The 19,729-nt window shown below is 38.6% G+C and overlaps 1 protein-coding gene across 4 annotated transcripts in view; it reads left to right on the top strand.

The window, feature by feature from the left end:
- prkar1b (protein kinase, cAMP-dependent, regulatory, type I, beta) overlaps positions 1-19,001 on the top strand; it is a 67,749-nt gene extending 48,748 nt beyond the window's left edge. For 3 of the 4 annotated variants that reach the window (XM_088437631.1, XM_088437634.1, XM_088437635.1), the window contains 5 exons: positions 1,054-1,212; positions 6,469-6,529; positions 9,626-9,747; positions 14,332-14,413; positions 16,242-19,001. In XM_088437631.1, coding sequence (XP_088293757.1) covers positions 1,054-1,212; positions 6,469-6,529; positions 9,626-9,747; positions 14,332-14,413; positions 16,242-16,414 — 597 coding nt within the window. In that variant the 3' untranslated portion in view covers positions 16,415-19,001. The remainder of the gene's footprint in view (positions 1-1,053; positions 1,213-6,468; positions 6,530-9,625; positions 9,748-14,331; positions 14,414-16,241) is intronic. The other variant, XM_088437633.1, reaches the window with a different exon arrangement.
- Positions 19,002-19,729: the final 728 nt, after the last annotated feature.

A 19,729-nucleotide genomic window follows, 5' to 3' on the forward strand; every position in this document is an offset into this window, starting at 1 on the left:
TGTGAAATTTTATGAAGTAAAGTTGCTTATTAGAGCTGGGCAAGAAAATAAATTAATTCCATTTGCTCATATTTTTTAAAAATTGATGATTTGAAAATTAGCTCAAATCAAGTTATTAATGACCTAATTATGGCATTCAAGCAAGTTGTGTAATAGCTATTTTTTGCAGAAGCTATGAATAGGTTAACGTTCTAACAGATTTGAAATCAGTACGTGATGCACACGATTTAAAGACCAATTTATTAATAAATCCAACCCTGTTTAGTAAATGTCTATTGGTTTGTGAATTTTTATTAAAATTGCTTAAAACTTCTGCTGTCCAGACTGACTTAAATTGTCCTTTATAGTAAGATACCCACATTATAGTGTATGTGTGCAACCATAGACACATACACACAATGTGAAAAAAACAAAAAATGGATTGTAGCGGAACGTTTTTTTGTTGTTGTTTTTTTTAATTTAAAGGTTGTGCATGAAATCGAACTTTCATCGTCCCCATTGTATTTTTTTTTTAAAAAGAATCATGCAACTTTCAAATACATCTCGAATCTTTACAGAATATTTTTGGGGGGGTATCCTAGAATGAAATGGCAGATTTACTGGAATGACAAGTTCATTCAAATGTATGGAAATAAATTAAACAAAAAGTAATTGCATCATGCCTTCTCGAACTGAACCATACCACATCGAATAGGATCATAATCCCATTGAATCAACCTGAATCAACTTGGGCCTCTTTCAAATTGAACCATGCTTGAATTATTCAAGCAAGTTAAAATGTTTTGCACCTCAAACATACTGACACCCGTATCAAAACAACAACAAACAAAAAACATATAATATATATAAATGTGGATATATATAGCTATATATATATATATATATATATATATATATATATATATATATATATATATATATATATATATATATATATATATATATATATATATATATATATATATATATATATATATATATATATATATATATGTGTGTGTGTGTTTGTGTGTGTGTGCGCGTTTCGAACATCTTTCTTTGGTCTCTCGACAGGTTTACGTAAACGGGGAATGGGTGACCAACATCGGAGAATGCGGCAGCTTTGGCGAGCTGGCCTTGATTTACGGCACTCCCAGAGCCGCCACAGTGAAGGCCAAGACAGATCTAAAACTTTGGGGGATCGACCGTGACAGCTACCGTCGCATCCTGATGGTAACAAAGCACCCCCACTCTTCAGTCGTTCAAAATTTGTGCCCCGCAGGATCGGTTGGTTGGCCACTGCTGCTTAATGTTTATTTCTGCTGTCATAAAACATTTTCTCCCAAATGTGTTGAACAAATTGCTGTCCCACTCCTTGGAATGGATGCTACAGAGTTACGTATTTTATAAGAGGCCTGTTTATTATTATTAATTAAGGTTGGCTTATTCAAGCGGAGGGTGCGCACTTCATAATGTAGCACTCACTGACTCAATAAAATTTGCTTATCTGGCTCCCGTCAGTACCGGTCCAACACTTGCCAGACTGAACACAAATTAGGTGGAAAAGTAATAGCAGCTGGAATGACTTCACTTTTTGCCACCTGGAGGTACCGAGGGCTGTACAGTATATGGTTTCCATACTTGTGTCTTTGTTTGTGGGTGGCCTGTTAGCCTGAAATAACAGCAGATCTCTAATGGATGCTAATTTTGCGAAATTTTGTCATTTGATCGCGTTTTATTCGAATCTAATTATATGACCCGATGAGGGGAGATTACAGAGGGTGAGCTCACGGCACGATACAGGGAGCTTTTCTACTCTAATTGTTTACCATATTTCCTCTAAGTAGAGACCAGGGGACTTCATTTCTACATTATATAATTATAATTTCAGCCTGGAACATGTGTCAAATGAAACTCTAGTTGGAGGCTTTACCAAAGAGAACCGAAACACTGTGCTGTTTGAAACAGTATTGGCACACTATAGCAATATAGCTGTAGCAATGTGTGAGCTTTCTGACAGAGTAGACAACGACAGGGCGGACATTTTCTGCTGAATTGGCATGTATGACTACTTGGAGGAATTTACGATAGATGAATAAACAATTACACAGTTTCTAAATTCAGGCAAACTACAGCGAAATGTGTGATCTTGCTGACAAGAGTAGACAATGACAGGGTGGACATTTTTTTTCTCGCTAGCATATGTGACCACATTGTACACTTTACTATCGAGGTATGAACTGTTATGCCATATGAAACAGTACAGGAAAACTATAGCGAAATATGTGAGCTTTCTGACAGTGGACACTGACAGGGTGGACATTCCTTGCTAAATTAGCATCTATGACAACATGGTGGAATTGACTATAGATGAAAAAACAATTATACAGTTCGAAACTACATGCAAACAACAGCGAAATACATGAGCTTGCTGACAGAGTAGACAAGGTAAACATTTTTTGTTAATGTTAGCATCTATGACCACATTGTGGACTTTACTATAGAAAAATGAACCATTAGGTTGTTCAAAAGTACAGGCAAAATATATCAAAATATGTGAGTTTTCTGACAGCTAACAGAGTGGACAATGACAGGGTGGATATGTTGCATATATGATCACAAGATTTTACTATATAGGGGTCCTCGGGTTACGACGGTCTCGACTTATGATGTTTCGAGGTTACGAACGTGAGCCGAAAACATTTGTGAGCTAGTTTAACATGAGCAATGGATGAATACGCTTTGTGGTGGTTGTGGGAAAGGAAGACATGTTTCTTTTTCTCTCTCAATTGTTTGATCTTTTTTTTTTTTAACTTTTTGCCCTTCGTTATGACTCCAAAGCGCAAGGCAGATTCTTCAGAAAAAAAGGCCATCTCCATGGAAGTGAAATTCGACATTATTAAGAGGTCTAAAAACGGTGATTTGCCAACGAACAAGTTGTTGCAAGAGAGACCTTGTTGATGTAATAAAAGTGATGGTTGAGATCGACCCTGCCTCCCCGCTGCCATTCTTGCCGGCCTCGAACACAACTTGTTCGTCCGCACACTTCTTACAGAATGACTCGCTCCCATGTGTGCCGGGGCGAAAATGGCCGTCGCGCCGTTTTCCAGTTAGACAGCCCTTCAAAACAAGAGTTCTCTACAAAATAAAGTGTGGAGCAACAACAAAGTTTATCTGACAAAACGGGGGCAAAAAGGGTCAGGATAATAGTACCACACTTGACAGTACATTACGTATAATCTATTTATTTATTATTATTTTGTTATTGTTTGTATGGTGTTCCGACTTACACTGAAATTCGGTTTACACGGCGTTTTAAGAGCGGATCCACGTTGATGCACCGCTAGTGTAAGAATGTTATTTATGAATGTTAATTCATACACTAGGACTTTCTTGTCCACCCAAGAGTGGACATGTTGAGCTTAACAAGTACACACATAACATAATTTAGATTCAAATGAACTCTGCACACTTTCAGCCACTACTCAAGGAAGCCAAACTACTGGTTGAAATGTCTGAAAAAAATACTGTAACAGGATGGAAATTCATTCGAATTGATCGTAACGACTAATTTTAGCAAATATTTTTTTGACAATAAAACCAGGGATCTTTCTTAATGTTAAATCATGTAAATAATAAATGCACATGAGCAATGTGTGTTACGTGCCAAAATTGCGTCCATCCAATGAAACATAATAAAATAAAACAACCTCCGAATATTCTGCTACTTTTAATTATGGCAGTCGTTCACACGTATGGTAGACTTGGTGTCCTGTTCCAAAATATAGCCTCCATTTGAGGAAATGCAGTCGATTTCGCTAAACCCAAACTATCACCGCCGCACACAGTTTAGCTGACGTTATAATGACTTCCTCTCGTGTATTGCTGACACCTTTTTCATTTCGGTTCCACCGCACCTGTCTTCCCTCGCATTGAAATTGTGTGTCAGTCAGTTTGTAATGATTTACGCTCGGGGACGTTTAACAGTTGGCACCGGGCCCGCCCTGCCCTTCATGTCACCGCTTCAGTGCATAGTTTCACGTAAGGCACATTAGCCTCGGTAACCTTTTCTTCCTCTCCCTCATTTTGCCTTTCACTCCAGTCAAGTGAAATTCCACTCAGTAAATCTGTACTTCATTATTGCTCTCACTTATTTGCAAAGCACTTTTTTTGTGTATTTATTTAACGTTTGGTACTCTGCCAATGCCTCAGGGTGAAAATCAATGCACATTATGTGCGGTTTAATGGCAGCCATTAAAGGTTGGAACTCCTCGATGGCACTTGCATGGAAATGTCGGGCGCTTACAGTAGTAAGTCTGTGACACTGTGATTGTGTTTTTATTATGGGAAAAAAAGATTTCACATGACTCGCAAATAACTAGGCTTCATGTTTTCCAATATAACCCATATGTTCCCCATGGAGAATTTTACCTCCCCAAATGAGCATTTATGTATATCCTCTGTCCACTGTAATGGACATTTGTTTTTGGTCTGTATTTTTAGAAACATTCAAATTGTCCCGCTAAATCCTAGTGTGCTCAGTAGAGGACATCCTAGAATTTACAATAATGTCTGTGTTTGGGTGGGATGCTCTTTAACTTTTCTGTCTTGTTGAAACAAAATTTTCACAAAAGTGGACACGAATGAATAGGCTCGGTCTTAGGAAGAGAGTCATTTAGTCTTGACATTTTTTTCAAGACAAACCAAACTAATTGTCAATCCGTTGGTCTGTCATTTTATTTGGTCCTGCTGTCCATCAACGCTTAGTTCATATTTTTTTTAGGTTTCTCATTTTTCGTAAAAACGGGTGTATGTCAATGATAGACCAATAGACTGTCCGTCGATCCAGACAGACAGTTATTGACAAATACTGTACAATGATGGATGAAACCCCCCTTTTCATCGTTGGTTTGTTCAACCTTTTTTTTTAAGGTTTCTCGTCATTTTTCTTAAAAACGGGCGTTTGTCAGTGATGGACCAATGAAAAATCTGTCGGTCGAAACCAACCGCTCACCTCTGACGGTGAGTGACGAATATAACGACAGACGAAAACCCTCTTTACATCACTGCATAGTTTATCGTTTTTGTAGGTTTCCCATCATTTTTTAGATAAACAAGCTTTTTTGTCAATGCTGGAACCACAGAGAGTCCATCAATCCTGACAGACCACTCTGCAAATGAGTGACAAATACAATGACAAAAAAAAAAAAGCCATCAAGGCTTAGTTCAATGTTTTTTAGGTTTCTCGTCATTTGTCGTAAAAACGGGTGTTAGTCAGTGATGGATCGACGGAAAATCTGTCGCTCCCAAGCCACCACTCACCTCTGACTGTGAGTGAAAAATACAATGACAAACGAAAATCTCCCTTTTCATCATTGCTTGGTTCAACTTTTTCTCAGTTTCTCATCGTTGATCGTGAAAATGGGTGTTCGGGTTTTCGTCAATGATGACAGGCTGACAGTCCTTCAAACCAGACATATCGCTCACCTCTGCCAGTGATACAATGACGAACAAAAGCCCCTCGTTCATCACTGCAGTTCAACTTTTTGTTTTTTTAGGTTTCTTGTCATTTGTCGTAAAAACGTGTTAATCTGTGACGGATCGACAGAAAATCAGTCGGTCTCAACCGACCGTTCATCTGACGGTGAATGATGAATACAATGAAGAAGAAAACCGCCTTTCCATCACTGCTTAGTCTGTTTTTTTGGCCGTTCGTCAGTGACGGACCAATGAACAGTCAATCAGAGGTGCCAGATGATTAGGTTGAGTGCGCCAATTCATTCAAAATATGAAATAATTACTGTACACTGTTGTCAAGTTCCATAGTTCGCTTTATACCCATTCCCCGCATTTTCCTTTGACGTTCCATTTCTTACAACCCGGAGCCGTTTTGTGAGTGATGGAATGGAGGCGAGTTAGGGAAAGGTGTCTTCTGGGTTTAGACTTGTCAGGGTGTACGCGGACAGGGAAATCCCCTGCCTGTGGGTGGGAAGGGCCACACACACGCACGCTCACGCACACAAGGACCACAGATCAAACAGCCGTCACTCATACGACCACATAAAAGCACCTGCACTTTTTATTATTATTATTATTTCTGCAATATTTTGCTGCTCTGATTGTGTCATTACGGCTAAATAAGCATGATGGGTCGCTTTTTTGAACTCTGGAGGAGAGGGGTACATCTTAGTCCAACCATATAAGGCGAGACTTAATGACAAGTGAGACGCAATAAAAGATAAAGCAATTTTTAGCATGCTTTATAGCTTGTGTGGAAAAATAAATATTCCATTGTGAATGAAAGGAGGACTCCCTGTCATTTCCAAGTATCTCAAATGTGTCTTATGTCAACAAGGGTATCCTTATCTTTAGTACAAAGACATTGCCTAAGATGTGGAACTCAAAATAGTCGGTCGAACGTTTGACGTATTTATGCCGTGCAGTAGATTAGGATATCTGATGCATCTCACTCCTGTCTTGTTTTAACAGGGCAGCACTTTAAGGAAGCGAAAGATGTATGAAGAGTTCCTCAGCAAGGTCTCCATCCTTGGTAAGTGTTTGCGCAGAGTGTGCAGAGGGTGGAAGTGGCACATTATACGCAGTATATCATAGTAACGTAGCTGCGGAATGCAGTACGTTTTTTCTTTTTTTTTATTAGCTGCAGTACGAATGCGTCAGCACGTGTCTGCTGGATTACGAGTCCAGAGGGCAGGCAATTAAATATGGCGAGAGCTGTTCATGTTAAAGGTTGAACATATGTCACACGTATTTTTGAAATATTATTAATTATTATTATTATTAAGTTTCAAAGATACTCTCGGTTTGTTTTTTTCTTTCAATCTGGTTTTATTTTAGCATTTTTTCAAGTACTGTATTTGATTCAATTTGTTATTGTGTAAAATTAAATGAATATTGTTTTTTCTTTTTCAAATACACTTTGTACAGTACATCCTCCTTCTTTTTGTTGGTCCCACAACATTTAAAATCACAAAATCTCCCATCTGGGGGAAAAAACAAAACAAAACAAACAAACAAAAAAACAACAACAACAGCAAAACACCAGTTAGTGGCCAAAAAGTGAGGAAAATGAGCACCACACACAGGAGCTAAACTAAATAGAAAACAAGACTTAGACTCATGATATCAATATACACTTGCTGCAAACTACTGAAACACACTCTGCTTATACCAGACATTAATATGTATGTACGAATATGTGTGTGTGTGTGTGTGTGTGTGTGTGTGTGTGTGTGTGTATATATATATATATATATATATATATATATATATATATATATATATATATATATATATATATATATATATATATATATATATATATATATATATATATATATATATATATACACACATTATATATATCACATTAAATAAGACCAACTACTTTATTCAAGATATACTAATAGGAATGGAATCGTAATGCCAGCAAGTCGAACTGAATGCTTTCCACTAACAAGTCGAAAACGTCCTTGAATTGTTTCCCACTTCCTGTATCATAAACCGTATCAAATTGTCTTCTATAATGAAATAAGTGTCATATACGAATATGCACACACACGGTGTATCTACACAAAAAATGGTTTGAACTGGAAAACATTGATTTGGTAGAAAGGCTGTGAGTGCAGCAAATGTGCAGCAAACTGGATTGTGCTACATATTTATGGAAAATTGTAATAAAAAAAGTACGAGTTGACCTCGCTTTTAAGTCGACCCCTCGTTTTTTACTTAAATTTGAAATTTACAATAACTGCTGACTAGAGGTTACAGCTCATGGCTGTCCAATTAAAACACATGGTGTGTTATTGCTTAAATTTAAAATTACAAAATTACGGTACTTTTTGATGCATTTCTACATCATAAGGAAGATAGCACTTTGCTGTTTTTTCTCCCTAAGCACACGCCTAGGCTGAAGGAGACAAGTCAAGCCGTCTTTTCCTTTTCCTAATCCATCAAAGTCGGTCGGAAAAAAAATGAGCCACACAGCCTTGTTGGCAACAGAGGCAATGAGGCGGCGCTTGACAAGAAGTGCATTTTTACGATGTGTTTTCACAGATGCATACTATATCAAACAAGAGGTATATATAATCATTTTACGCCTCGTAAATGACATGATATTCCTTATTTCGCATTCGAATGAATGTTATTCAAGCACAGGTATGTGGGAAAAAATGCTCTGTTTTGAGTTTTGCTGATATAGGTTGACCCCCCTAATATTAGGCCACGCTTCTCTTTAGCATTGGAATTCCACAGATCAATAGGTTTGAAGCAGTAGCAAATGAGATTCATTCAGACGATGACAACCCGTCGCAATTGGACCTGACATCCCGTCCCCTTCCACCTGATCGTCTGTGCGATGTATGGCGTTGAGGCCGTGCCCCCTGTACAGAGTTATTAGCTGGCTGAGTAAACACATATACTCAATTCAAGTCTGCGAAGGTCTCAGCAAGATCCCACTCCCTTTCAGTCGTCTCCTTTCTTCTTTGGCCTGTCCAGGCCCGTCTCGCTCTCCCTCTCTTTCTCTCTCTCTCTCACTCTCTCTCGCACCAAAGTGCTTTGCCCCTCTTTATTTCTTTTTCTGTCCCTTTCCACCATGTATCAGAGGAGGGGCTGGAGACGCTGCTGTTTTTGTTTGTCTTTGATTTTGCAGATAGCCACGAAATTGGGTTCGACCCCTTGATGTTGTGGTTGGTGGGGAGCGTGGGGGATCAGAGCTACATGTGCTTTGTCACACACAAACACACACACACAATGCCGTTAACTTCCTGACGAGCAATTTGGCGTGCGCGTAGCATGTAATGCCAGGCGCGACCGAGCGTGACGTGTCGGTTCTTTTAGGCACCACATTTGTGGATCGTGTTACCTGCAAGGCTGTCAAGGATCACCTATGCGGGTCCCCGCTTGCCAGACGCGAGACATTCATCTGGGGCCCCGTAGACACCGCGGCCCCATTTGAGGGGACATTGGACTCCTTTAAGATCACTAAACTTTACTTCCTTAATCCCGCACATTCAAAATATCCTCCTGAGACCCAGACAATTCATTTGTGTCCACTGTAGTGGACATTGGTTTTTGCTCTATATCTTTGAGTCTAGTGTTGTCAAGTGATTTTGAAAAAAAAGGAAACATTAATTCATGAGCATTTGTAAGGCACATCGGTTTACATGGCATCCCAGGCTTATAATGTGCACCAGGTTATAAGGCACAATGGGAAAAAAAACAAACAAAAAAAAAAACAAAGCAATAAAGCAAATGAGTCAAACTTTATTCAACTTGAATTTGACATCCATACAGCTGGGATAGGCCCCAGCAGGCATGCGACCCTTGTGAGGATAAGCGGCTATCAAAAATGGATGGCGCGCTGTTGATTTCTAGTTACGTTAAAGCATTTTAAGTGCGCCTTATAGTCCAAAAAATACGCTAATCATTATTAGCATCTTTGTTGCTAGCATTAGCTGTGGGGGCTTTGCATTGAAATTCTTCCGTGGACGTAAAGTTCCTTCTTACAAGAATGAATATCACACATTTATGACCGACGGGGTGTTTTTCAAAGTTATATTTTCCATTCATTCTAGGCTGGTTCTCACGAGGATATAATATAGAAAGCGTTTTTTCCCCCCAATCACAGAGTCTTTGGATAAGTGGGAGCGTCTGACTGTGGCCGATGCCCTGGAACCGGTCCAGTTTGAGGATGGTGAGAAGATCGTGGTACAAGGAGAGCCAGGCGATGACTTCTTCATCATCACAGAGGTAATTTCTTAGTCGGCAATACACAGGGCTGGGTGTATGAACCCTCAGCCAGGATTCTTGTGTGTGGATCAGCCCACCTTCTCCATACAAGACACCTTGTTGAGCTGGGGCCCCTGGCACAGCTCCATAGAGAGATCCCCCCTCAGCCTGTCATCTTAACACACTCTTGATTAACTCAACACTCACATTACTCGAGTCGACGGTTGATACGGCCTGTCCGTCTTCCTCACGTTGTCATTACGTCTTTATTTCTGGTTTCAAGCAACTCGCTGGTCTTTGCGTGCGCTCGCCTCTCGTCGGTGGGAGCGGCGAGGTGCAGCTAAGCCGCAGAAAGAAGGATTTATCAAAAGTGCTGAGTGATGCATGGCTTTACAGTACATATCCCCCTTCTTTCTTCACCTGACGCTCCTCCCAACCTTCCTCTCGGCTCGCCGACTTTCAGCTGAAATCGGATGAGTTAGCATAACAGTACGAGCCTACTGGCACATGTATTTAGAAACCGTACCGCATATGTTGGCCTCATATTTTCTCACCAAGTTATAAAGGCCTTCAGTAACTGTATACAACTTAAAAAACATTTGTGTGTGTGTGTGTGTGTGTGCATGTGTGTGTGCGTGTGTGTATGTGTGTGTGTGTACAAAGCAATGAATCTCCTTGGGGTTTGGGACACTGATAAAAGTTAGCAATGCATGAGTCATCAGTCTGCATGGAGGAGAAAGGCAAATATGTTGAGGAATCTGGGGGATTAGAGAAAGAGGAATAGGAGAAATCGGTGGAGGCAAGCGGAACATTCCAGTTTGTCCTCAAAGTACACTTGTGCAAAGAAAATTTCTAATTTAGGCTGATTTCATAAAATGGAAACATTTATTTATTTATACCCGTATTTTTCGTGCTATAAGCCACAACTTTTTCCTCATAATTTGAGCCCTGCGGTTTATAGTCCAGTGCGTCTTATCTGTTTTTTTTTTTTGTTGTTGTTGTTTTTTGGGGGGTTTTGCTAGCCACCAGCAAGGAAATGTGTGTATTTGTTTGAGGTTTCAATTCATGGAACAACTATGAAATAGAACTGAAAAGATGTTAATCAATGGCTGTGCTCAAAGAGTTTTAAAAATATATTATTAAAAAAAATATATATATGTCTAAACTGAATAACAGAACGTATAAAATTTTGGGTAAACTCGTGACGTGTAAATTTTATACACAGTACACAGTATATATGATTTTATTTATGCATTTATGATTAGATATTTGAATTATGTGCATTGTGTTTTTATGTTCACTAAAATAATCAAACAAAGTTAGATAAAAAATGCTATTGAAGTATTGATTTCGATTTTGAACTGCTATTTAACTAACAGATATCCATCCATCCATTTTCTATAAATATGTTGGGACTAAACATGCAGGCATGTTCAGTCTGATAAAGACAGGATGTTGCTGTTGGCAGACAATTACAAAATAATTAAATTACAAAAATCAGATCTAAATATAAACTTCCATGTACCATCTTTTGCATAAATATCTCATGTTATCACCTGCGGTTTATAGTCCGGTGCGGCTTAAACTCCGGAAAATACTTTACATATAAAATAAGCTTAATATTTCTAATTATAAACATTTTCTGAGCTCCATTTTTTTTTTCCTTTTTTTAGTAATGGGTGTCCAAAATAAGACAAAGAAAAAATGTACAGATTACCTGAGACACACACTGATCTTAATTCAATTGAATTACCTGATTTAACTTCCGATGGGGTCTCACTGCACATGTGAGTGTGGGACCAGCCATTTCCGTTCTTTTTTTTTTGCTCGTTAAACATCAACAAAATTTCAGTTGTTTTTTTTTTTTTTTTTACTCCTCCTCACATGATGTTTGATCCTTTCCTCCTGTCCATCTCGCGTTTTTAGCCCCTAAGCTCTCTCGCTTCCTCCTCTCGCCCGAGCCCGACTTTCCCAGAGCCGGGCGGACTATGGTGGAATGTGTGCCGCTGGCTTTCACACGGGGTCAGGAGACTCGGCCTCCTGGGATGGAAACGAGAAGAGGGAGGGATGAGAGGAGAGGCAAGCGGGGGATTGAACAGTTGACGAAGATGGCTTCGGGGTCCGCCATTGAAAACCTTTCCCTCGCGTTTGCAATTTTTCATTCTTTTCATCAAGTCCGGTTCAACCGCTTTTTCCGATGTAACGTCGATATTTGATTGAGTTCATTTTTGCTGTTTATTCTCAAGCGACTTCGATGCAGTTGCCGGTGATGAAGACATCAGGGGAATGTTTGAAAGTGTGGAACATACTCTCCTTTGTTTAAGTCTGAGGCCCTTAACAAGCCCCTGTGTGCGTGTGTATCTTTTGTAGCTACAGGATTTACAGCAAATTAAATTGGTTCAGGTTGACTTTAAACAAACTTCCGAACCAACTGTCAACACTAAAAGCATTAGTGGGATACAGTGCAGAGCGCCAGCCGTTATTTCCCAATGGAGAGATATGCGGCTATTTTGGATCCTGGTTGTGCCACAATTAGAGATACTCGTTTTTACAGTAAAGTACTTTAACTTAAAAGTACTTAAATAGACACTTTTCCTTAAAATCATAATGATAGTTACCGTAGTTCCCCAAATATCTGACACACATTTTTCCCCCAAATAAAGATCAAAAGTAAAGGTCCGTCCTATAAACAGCAGCTTATTTTATTTTATTATTTTAATTCAACTCCATTCGAGGAAGATTGATCCATCAGCCAAATGAACCGAGTTTTGCTGCACAAATGTGCATTTTTATATTGGCTGTATTCTTTCTTACAATTATTACCTTAACGGGACGAGTTAGAGGGGAGACGTCAGTTGGCTGTTAGCAACCAGTGCCTGTTGCAGCTAACAGACATTCGTGCTAGCTGAGGTTGTTCCGGCATTATTTTCAATAACAGAAGCGAGCAGACTGAACCACCGTCCGAGTCAATCCTTGTTCACACACAGGGATGATACTAAAATGGGAGGATCATGAAAAAGTATGAATTAAGAGTGGCACGGTATGGAGCTGTGTGCACCAGTTAGAGAACACGAAAAGGTATTCCACTTGACTCGTTTTTTAATTGCAGTCTTTTGGCAAATACACACAAACATAAACTTGGTGGAACACAAATGGTGCGGAACTTCGGGTATTACTGACAAAATTAACTCGAGCAGCGTTGCGAGGAAAAAGAAAATTTCCTTCAAGTGCATTCAAAGTTACTCCGGCGCAGCGTTCACTGACCACTCACAATGAAATCTGAAACAGCCTTAACCACAACAAATATACGACTCATGGATATGAACACAAGAAAAATGAAGTATTTGCAAACGTGAAATGTATTCTGTTTTGTTATGGTTTTTAGATTGTCGCCAAACTGTTGGTGTGTCTTATACACGGTAACATAGAAAATACCAGAATTGGACCCTAAATTCAAGGGTGCATCCTATACACAGGTGTGTCCAATATTTGGGGAATTACAGAAATTTGAAAAGAAAAATGAACTGTTCTTTTCACGGCATTAAAAATCATTAACTGACATGTTGTTGCCCTCATTTGAGAACCGCTGGTACAAAAACCGAAGCTTGAATGACACGGGAATCAACAAATGAAGGTAAAAAGTTGTTTAAAGTTGTCCTTTTTTGCTTGCTGAGAGGTCATCTCATGATCTGATAGTGATTTTTTTTTCCTATGTGAAAACCTCATCTAAAATTTTCCAGTTCCAAGCCAAAGGTGTCTTGAAGTCCAACACTTTTTATCCTTTCCCCTGAGATCCACTTGACCCGTTATTTGCCCTCAATGGGAAGCTGGCACGTTTTGGCTCCTAATTAAGGTTCATTATATTCATATTTAGCATCATAAGCCTGCTCAGCAGAAGGATTAGCGATAGCGGGAGCGTAACGGAATGAACGGTCAGGTTTGTTTTATAACCGGCTCTGAATTTTCCTCCTGACATTTTCACTACTTATAATTACAGAGATTTGATGTGAAACTTCAGACATGTGACAAAATCCATATAGGCAGCGTCTTTGCCAATTCTGCCTTACTGAAGTGGACATTTGTTGGAAGGCGTTCGGCCAAACAACAGCTGCGGGCTACGCTCATTCTGGGCAAAGGCGATGGAAAACAGATTTCCCCCCAAATTTGTCAATGTTGTGTTGTCCGCTAGCGAGGTTGGTGGGGGTCTCGTCCTTCGTTCGATTCGAATGCCGTAGCATTTTCCACGTTGTGTGTGACTCATCTGGTTAAAGATGCTTGTATTTTATGACACTCAGGAGAGAATACAGCAAACCCTGTCCAAATTGTCCTCCTTGCTTGGAATATCTGACTTGTGGTTGATCCGCCTCCCACGGAACAGGTGTCCGTTCCATACAACACAGCTACCCGGAAAAAAAAAAAGGCTCAAATCCTGTGCACCTGTGTCTTATGAAGCAAAGGAATTTCTCCTCTGCTTAATCCTCCTGATGATGTTCAGCTCTATTCAGTAACTTCTTCTGTCTTCCCCTTTCTTTCTTTCAACCCCCCCCTCCTTTTTTTTTACCCCTGCTCCCCGTCAATTCTCCCTCTTGTCCTTCCCGTCCCCAGGGAATAGCCTCTGTTCTGCAGCGCAGGTCTGACAATGAAGAGTATGTGGAGGTTGGACGACTAGGACCTTCCGACTACTTTGGTGAGCTGCTCTGGAGCCAGAGTGCCAGAAAGCCCAAACACATATTTTATCATTTTGCAAGGCATGAAAAAAAAAGTGTGTCCTTAAAAGTGTCTTCGATGTACTGTGCTGTTACAAAAATAAATACTGCAAGAAAAAAAATTAAAAAACATAATTTTATGCTATTAATAAACATACAACATAACAGTCCATCTGGGTCCTTCTCAGTGGTCATTAAAATGTGCTGTTATGGACTTTCACATATATAGCGCGTTTCTACCTTGGGTATTCAAAGCGATTTACCCTAACTAGTCATTTACCTACTGATGATGCAGCCTTAGGAGTTCAGTGTCTTGCTGAAGGACGCTTTGACATAGTCATGATGGTCGGGGGATTGAACCCACAGCCTCTTGGCCAGGAGACGACCACTCTACCACCGAGTCATGCCGCCCCCTGTTGTTAAATAAATAAGGAAGAGATGCCGTACTGCTAGAAGAAAAATACATCATTTTATGCCATTAGTAAACTATATAGCATAACAGTCCATCTGGCTCCTTCTTTTGCTGGCCTGCTGCTGTTTAACTAAGCAGGTTGTTTCTAGGGACTGTGTATTTATACACTATTTACCCTTTTGAGACCCAGTCTATTCATTTGTGTCCACTGGGTCCATCCTACAAAGTCCTGGTGCACTCAGTAGAGGACATCCTGACTTTTCCAATGATCTCATGTGTTTGTCTGGGATGCAATACACTTTCCTGTTTTGCTGAGACAAAATGGACACAGCAGTGGGCACCAGTGAATAAGCTGGGTCACAGGGGGATATTGCCAGACAAATTATTAGGAAATTGGTTGAGAATACTGTGATAATGAGAATACATATTTTTAGATTTAAGAAAATAGTTGTGAAAAATTCTATTATGAGTGGGGTTTTTTGTAAAAAAAAGTAAATACTGCACAAACAGATGAAATACATTGAGCAATAAAATAAAGTATTATGAGAAAAAGGCGAGAACATTTGATGAAAAAACATGCAAAAATTAGCAAAGAAAAATCACAAATAATCAAACACAAAAAAATCAAGAAAATATTTATAGTACAACCAAACATTCTGAATATTATAAAAAAAACAATATTTTAGGTTTATTAAAATTGTAATAGTGTATTAAAAACACATTTAAAGAGGAAATTATGATATAGGGCAGTGTTTCTCAATTATATGATGCAAAGACCCCCCCCCCAGGAAAAAGAAAACCTTTCGCAACCCCAAACTTGTTACGCCGATTATTTATAATGATTTTATAAGTATACCTAAAACTTGTATTTGTTAAACATTATTTTTTTAAAAAAGCATTATAAATCAACTTTCAACAGCCGTTAACTACTTTTTTTTTTACAGCATTTATACAAGTTACAGTGAGTTAAAAACTGAAAACAAATTACTAAGTGCATCAATTTGCAGTTAAAATATGGATTGGCATCTTTTTTTTTTCAGGCAATTACACCTCATCTGGTAAAAACAATATTTTCCATGCGGTCATCCCGTTAAGGGTAAAATGTCTTGAAGAAAAAGATTTTAGTTATTTTCAGGTCATTAAGAGTCCATGAAATAAATTATACATTCAAATGTTTGTCATAATATTCTGACTATATTGTTTATTCTAGTGCAAGTTACAAGAAAATTTTGATATACATGTTTGCTATTTATGTTGGCCTTGTTACGTGGTACAGAAAAAGAGAACAATGAACTAAACAACAAAACAAATTGCTGGAACGGATTAATGACATTTCCATTGACCCCAATAGTAAAAGATGATTTGGGATGCTAAATTGTCCTTTCCCTCGACTCTAGGTGAGATCGCGCTGCTGCTGAACCGTCCGCGGGCGGCCACGGTGGTGGCCCGCGGGCCCCTCAAGTGCGTGAAACTGGACCGGCCTCGCTTTGAGCGCGTTCTGGGTCCCTGCTCGGAGATCCTCAAGAGGAACATCCAGAGATACAACAGCTTCATTTCGCTCACCGTCTGACGCCTCTCCCAAAGGGGCACCAGCGGGCGTGGGTGAGGGGGCAACACGGGGCCCGGAATGCAGATTTGACATTTCCAATGACAGGGTGCTCATTTCTTGCTTTTTTTTTTTTTGTCTTGTTTTTTTTTTTTTTTTTTTAATTTGCTTTTGTGTACTTTTTGTCCTACGCTGTCGTCTTGCTTTATGTCCAAAAACAACAGGAAGGAGTTTCCATTGTGTCTCGTGATGGTTCATATGCAGTGTGGCGGCTGTGTATGACGCATGTCTCTGCAGTAACGAACAATTTGCACTTTTCATGCATTGCGGAAGAGAGACCGAAGAAAACGTTTATGTTCAGCGGGATGACGTGAGTTCACGTTCGTTTGCTTTGCGGCTTTGCTTTTTGTACGGGTTATTTTTTTTCCCCCCCGCTTTGAGGTGGCGGTCATGACAAATAGATTATTTACAGTAAGTGTGCTTGTGTGTTAAGATTTGATGTGTGTGTGGCAATAAATATTCTTAAAAAAATAAAAATGCAGATTATATAGTGTACGATGGTTATAAAAAGTTTACACACCCTGTTCGAATGCCAGGATTATGTGATGTCTAAGTAAAATCAAGATTAATCATTTCAAAACTTTTTACTCAATTGTGACCTGAACCTTGCACACTGAATAAAATAAATGATAAATATTTCCAAAAAGGATATGATTGCAGACCCAATGGCATTCAAAGGCATGTCATGGGACTAAGTGCGCATCTGTCAACACATTTAAAGTTTATTAATGAATTAATGACAGTAAATACCTAAGACATATTTTTACACTTTTTAGGAGTCCAGACATTAAATTCCAGGTACTTATATATATATTTTTTTGGGGGGGGGTCCAAGTATTTGGCTAACGAGGGTCTTTGCTGGAAGTAAATAATGAATTTGGAAATAAAGTAATTGATTCCTCTAGGCACTTCACTACTAAAGTCATCAATTCCTTGAATTATTTTCAACAGGTTTATTTCTTGGTACCTAAAGTAATTTTACATTAACTTAGAAACTTAAGTAACTAAGTAATTGATTATGTAGGTACTTATGTACCTAGGTAATAAATTACTCTAGAACTGAATTGTATAAAGTTTAATGAAGCACTTAATTATAATCAATCAAAAATTAACTAAGTATTAAAGGACAAAAGTTAGTAAGTACAAAAGTAATTGAAAAGCGCTTAATAGTAAAGGAATAGATTATTTAGTAATTACTTACCTAAAGTAATTGATTATTTGGTACGATAGTACCTAAAAAAAATCAACTACTTCAGGACTAAGCAATTGATTACTACGGCATTTGGGTACTAAAGTACTTAAGTAATGATAAAAATAATTGATTAGTGCTTAATAACAAAGTAATTTGTTTATTTAAGGACCTATTCCTAAAATAATTACGACTACTAGTAAGTACTTTAGGTCCGAACTCATTCAGGAACCAGCCATTTTCAGATCCTACTTTAGCACCTGAGCATTTTTTATATAAATAAATCTCTCGGCGCCTAATACACGTAAACAAATATGTCTATTGAATGGAATGAGTTGAGTACAGTTAATCTATCTTTGGTAATATTTACATTTTCTTTGTTTTTGCCATTTAACTGCAACAGAGCTGTACTGAGCATGTACTCCAAAAGCATTTGGGTTAGAAAATAACCCAATTAGAGGTGAAAAAAGAACCAACCTAATAAACCCTTACTAAATAAAGAAAGAAAAATGAAGTAACTTCCTTTTTGCGCCCCTATGTTTCCCAAATAGCATTTTTCCGTAAAATGCATGAAATGAATGGAATTTTGCTATTACTTATGCATTCCTTCATGAAATATATATTTTGGAACACATAATAAGATGGATCCAAGCTTACTCTTCACTTCAATGCCTTCCGCCTTCCCCAACATTTAAAGCATGCCAGGTATCGTAATGTATTTGCTATGGTCACAACGTTCTGCTCATCTGATGTAAAAATCAGTTGGAATTAAGATTCTAGCGCAAATGGCTCAGGAGCTATGAAGATTTGAAGAACATTTCGCGGGTCGGGTTTACACTCTTTGCGGGCCATATCCGGCCCACGGGCTGTATGTTTAATACCTATGGTTTAAGTTATCTAGTTTCAGTCACACTTTGTTCGTAACTCATGTCAACCGTGAGCACAAATTTGGCGTGCCTGATTAACACCAGAAAAAGTTCAGCTGTTCTGGTCACATAAATGTTAGAATAATTTTTTAATGTTTTCTCTTTGTCTAATCATTTTTGCATCACAAAAGCCGGACATTTGCAAAAGGGTGTGCGGACTTTTTCGAGCCACCGTATACACACGCACAGCATCTCAGGATTTTTAACGAGCTTGTTATTGTTGTTGGCTGAAAGCTTTTGCACCATTTTGCTAATTTAGAGTGAACACAGCGGTTTTAACTCACACCTTCTATGTTATAAAAACATACAAAAGAAGAATTTTAACTAAGAGGAAAAAATTCTCCCATACTGATGCAATGATGTGAAATGGATTTTCTGTAGCTTTCAACAATCAAAGCATCTTAAGCAAATAAAGAGAAAAAAAAATCCCCAAACATCCAGTGCCGCCTTTCTTTTTTGTTGTTGCCATCTCGACTGTTTTATTCCTCCCATTTCAAAAGTGAATATGATTTTCACAGTGTTTACATCAGTGACCACATTCTGTATATCCAAGAAGCCCTCCTCCCACTCCCCTCCCCTTTCTCCTCCTCACTTTAAGCAAAGTGTCAATCATCCGCTGGTCCGAGCTGTCAGAGGGTCGCGACGCTCCTCCTCGCCGCTTTTCAGCAGCTTTGACACATTCCTCCCCATCTTAATGCCCACTAAATCAACTGAGGAATTTCAAGACCCCCCCACCCCCAACCCCACCCACCCACCCAGCCGGCCACTCGTCGACATCGAGTTCAACAAAACACAGTATATTCAATGAAATATTGAAGAAATAAACTGAAATTAATTAATTAATTTCGCAAAAGTCAGCTTTTCCCAGGGAGAAAGATTATGAGAATGAGATCAGAACATGAAGTAAAAATAGGTGAAATTCTGCACCAAAAAAAAAAAAAAGTTCAATCACAACATAAAAAAAAAAACCGTTATGGTAAATCATCATAAAATAACGTACAAAAAAATTTAATCCTGCAAAAAAGGTTATTTTACAAGCAAAACCCATATATGATGAGTAAATATTATAAAATATGAATCTCACAAAACTCTGGATATGATTTGCATTCATTTTTTTGAGGATTTTTTTTTTTAATTTTAAATAAGTGAAATTCTGCAAAAACA

The sequence above is a fragment of the Hippichthys cyanospilos genome, chromosome 16, assembly GCF_059441005.1.
Source record: "Hippichthys cyanospilos isolate Australia breed blue-spotted pipefish chromosome 16, RoL_Hcya_1.0, whole genome shotgun sequence".
Classification (NCBI taxonomy): Eukaryota; Metazoa; Chordata; class Actinopteri; order Syngnathiformes; family Syngnathidae; genus Hippichthys; species Hippichthys cyanospilos.